This window comes from Oryza glaberrima, chromosome 6 (assembly GCF_000147395.1).
Source record: "Oryza glaberrima chromosome 6, OglaRS2, whole genome shotgun sequence".
Classification (NCBI taxonomy): Eukaryota; Viridiplantae; Streptophyta; class Magnoliopsida; order Poales; family Poaceae; genus Oryza; species Oryza glaberrima.
Window position 1 is genome coordinate 18,996,498 of NC_068331.1, and position 2,815 is coordinate 18,999,312.

Consider the following 2,815-nt stretch of genomic DNA (forward strand, 5'->3'; position numbering starts at 1 on the left):
TGCAAATCTAGCACATGCTTGTACTTTTTTTTTAGTGCCAACTATATTGTTCATGCCGTGAGACATGGAACAATAGGAGTCTCTTACACTTTTTTCCTTAATACGCTCCAACCCTCTCCGGTCTTCACCTTGTATAAAGTGGGAAGGGCTCTAGAATGCACTGCACATGGATAAATGCTACTTTCAAACTTGAATCCTGGGTGCAAAGGCAGCCGGTGCAGGCTACGTTCGAAACTGAACAATTGCTTGTTCACATGCTACATGACATGATCGAATCGTTTCTCTTCCTCTGAAAAGGTAAAAATCAATATATTTGGACATTTGAAACATGTGCCCTCATAGAAAAAGGTTGTGGCACATCGTTTTTCTTTTGTACCTATGAGTTAACCCATGTCATGAGCAAACTTAATACTTGACCATTCACATTTTTGTCATGCACAACTGGACAAGAAAAGGAGTAGAAATAATAAAAGGAAAAGGATCGGTGCTTACAATTGAGTGTGATACATACTTAATGAGTTCAAGATACGTAAGGTCACACATTTTGAGCAAGTTCTAGATGTAGAAGGCCAAGTCAAATCAGACCAGCATACGTAAGGTCCTGTATTTTCATGGAGGACATTCAAACTAATAAACAACTAGTAGAAGATGATGTTGAATCGACAAATCAATTCTTGCAGCCAAACCTAACACAAAAACATGATAAGGATATGTTCATTTGGTTAACAACATTAGGCAAATACAACCACTTGATAGGCCAAATGGGGAACAATAGCTCTTGCACAATCTGCCAGGTAGTGCATACACAAAGGCATTCTCCTAATGTCCAATAGGCAAGCATGCACATGAAAATGAAAAGAAATAAAATTTCATGAGCTACCAACTCAGATAGTGTATATTTTAGACAGTCATTAAGTGTCACAGTACTCATATTTGTTCGGGGCATGCAACACTACATATCACTTGATGTTTACATTCACAGTTAGTATGGAAGCTTTAGTTATGCTGCCACACATTTTGATAAAAAAAGAATTGAAAGTTATGCAGAGTGAGATCAAGGATTGGCAAGGCGCTCCTCTGACACATCAGCAAGGGTCATAAGGTTGCACCTGAGAACGTTCTCGATGAAATAGCATATGTCGTCTTTGGTGTTCCCTTCTGGAATATCCACTACAAATGATTCGACCACCAATGTTCCAAGTTGGCCATCGATGACCTCAGAGTGGATGGTTAGGATGGATGAGTAATTCTATTATAAAGACAAAAAAAAATATATTATCAGTTTCACAACAACTAAAGATCTTTCATAAAAGGATAAAATCATTATGTTCCCTAAAAAATGGCATGGTTCCTTATTTGCCTCTCATTCTCTTAATGAAAAGTCAGTCTAGAGCCAACATATTAGCGATACATCCTAAACAAACAATAAATCTCGCAAATTTTTAGATGCAAATAAGGATGTGGTGCCAAGCCGCTACTTATGGAACTGTATTATTTCTTCATTCTCTATAGTTAGGTATACATGTTGTTCCTTTAGCTTAAAAATATCTATATTGTGTATCATGAATTCATTTCATAAAAGACAAAGCAAAAGAAAACCTTAGACATATTATCAAGATAAAATTTTTACCTTCAACATATGATCGCCCCCAATAAACTTGACTTTGAGGATATGTTCGTTATCATCAAGCAACTCTAACCTCTCAGTGCTCCTTGTGGCTGGAAGCCCGCTTTGAACATTGACCTCCCTAACACATCCGGTCGCAATAATGTTTTCTCGCATTACGCACTTCCTCACAAAAGGTTTGAAAAGTTGTGGCTGATCAAACCTCCTCACTAGTGACCAAACCTGAATAAATATAAAGAGACCAAACAATATTAAATACCAATATGACTATAGAACCTTTGTTTCATGAGTGCCTTTCACACAAAGCACACAACATTTTCGTTTGAGTGGTTTTCACACAAATTGTGAAGTCCAAAATGTGTGTGTGCGCGTGCGTGTGTGTGTTCGTGTGTTGGGACATGGTGGTGGGGTATTGAAATAAATCAGTACGTAATATGCCATCATTCCCAAAGTATAGGTAATTCTTGCGTTTCAGATTTATCCCAAAATAGAAGAAACTCTTGAGTACCACATCCTCTCAACCACTCGTTTAATTTGACCCAATCTTGCACACAACAACCCTTCGACTCCCACAGCCACCCTTTGTTTTCATCTTTAATCCTTTTAAGAAGTCCATACATCCTTATATTTTTTTTTGGCGAAGAGAGTACACTCAAAAATGATATTGATTAATTAACATCAATGTTAAGAATTAATCCAGGTCAAAAAAAAGTTAAGAATTAATCCTTGGTCATACTTCGTGCAATTCTTGAAACAAATTATTTACTGGCATCAATTCAAATTAATATATCCAATAAAGCATTGATATGTTTATTGACACAATACAAAGTCATATATAGCACATATCATCTAGAAAACAAGCAGTTAAGAACCTAATGATTCCAAGAATCATGATCAATATATAGTAAAATTATCACACACACACACACACGCACACACACACACAAAAACCAGATAATGTTAGTTATTATCGTTGCTTACGGTTTGGAGGGGCGCCTTGATATGCTTGGCGACGAACGAGGTGCACTGGTTGCTGCCGGGCTCGTGGCGGTGGAACTGCCGGATATACTCCATCTCTTCCTCCCGGAGCTCACACCGCTCGTCCGCTAGTCTCCGCTGCACCCGTCGGTGGCTCACCATTGGCAACTTCCCTGCCGCTGCTCCTCCCGCACCAACAGCGCCGTTCAT

At 38.5% G+C, this 2,815-nt stretch overlaps 1 protein-coding gene across 1 annotated transcript; it reads right to left on the reverse strand.

Annotated features, from left to right (window-relative positions):
* Nucleotides 1-1,054: 1,054 nt before the first annotated feature.
* LOC127777560 (abscisic acid receptor PYL3-like) lies at nt 1,055-2,815 on the reverse strand. Its single transcript, XM_052304167.1, has 3 exons — nt 2,609-2,815; nt 1,631-1,849; nt 1,055-1,249 (listed from the first exon to the last, which is right to left on the reverse strand). The coding sequence occupies exons 1-3, from the start codon at nt 2,813-2,815 to the stop codon at nt 1,055-1,057; spliced, it is 621 nt and encodes a 206-aa protein (XP_052160127.1).

Bases quoted from the DNA above. Each gene is read 5' to 3' on its own strand.
- LOC127777560 (XM_052304167.1), bottom strand. From the start codon at position 2,815: ATGAACGGCGCTGTTGGTGCGGGAGGAGCAGCGGCAGGGAAGTTGCCA. The intron at 1,850-2,608 runs GTAAGCAACGAT...ATATTTATTCAG, and splicing joins TCAAGGCGCCCCTCCAAACC to GTTTGGTCACTAGTGAGGAG. The intron at 1,250-1,630 runs GTAAAAATTTTA...TCTTTATAATAG, and splicing joins GGGGCGATCATATGTTGAAG to AATTACTCATCCATCCTAAC.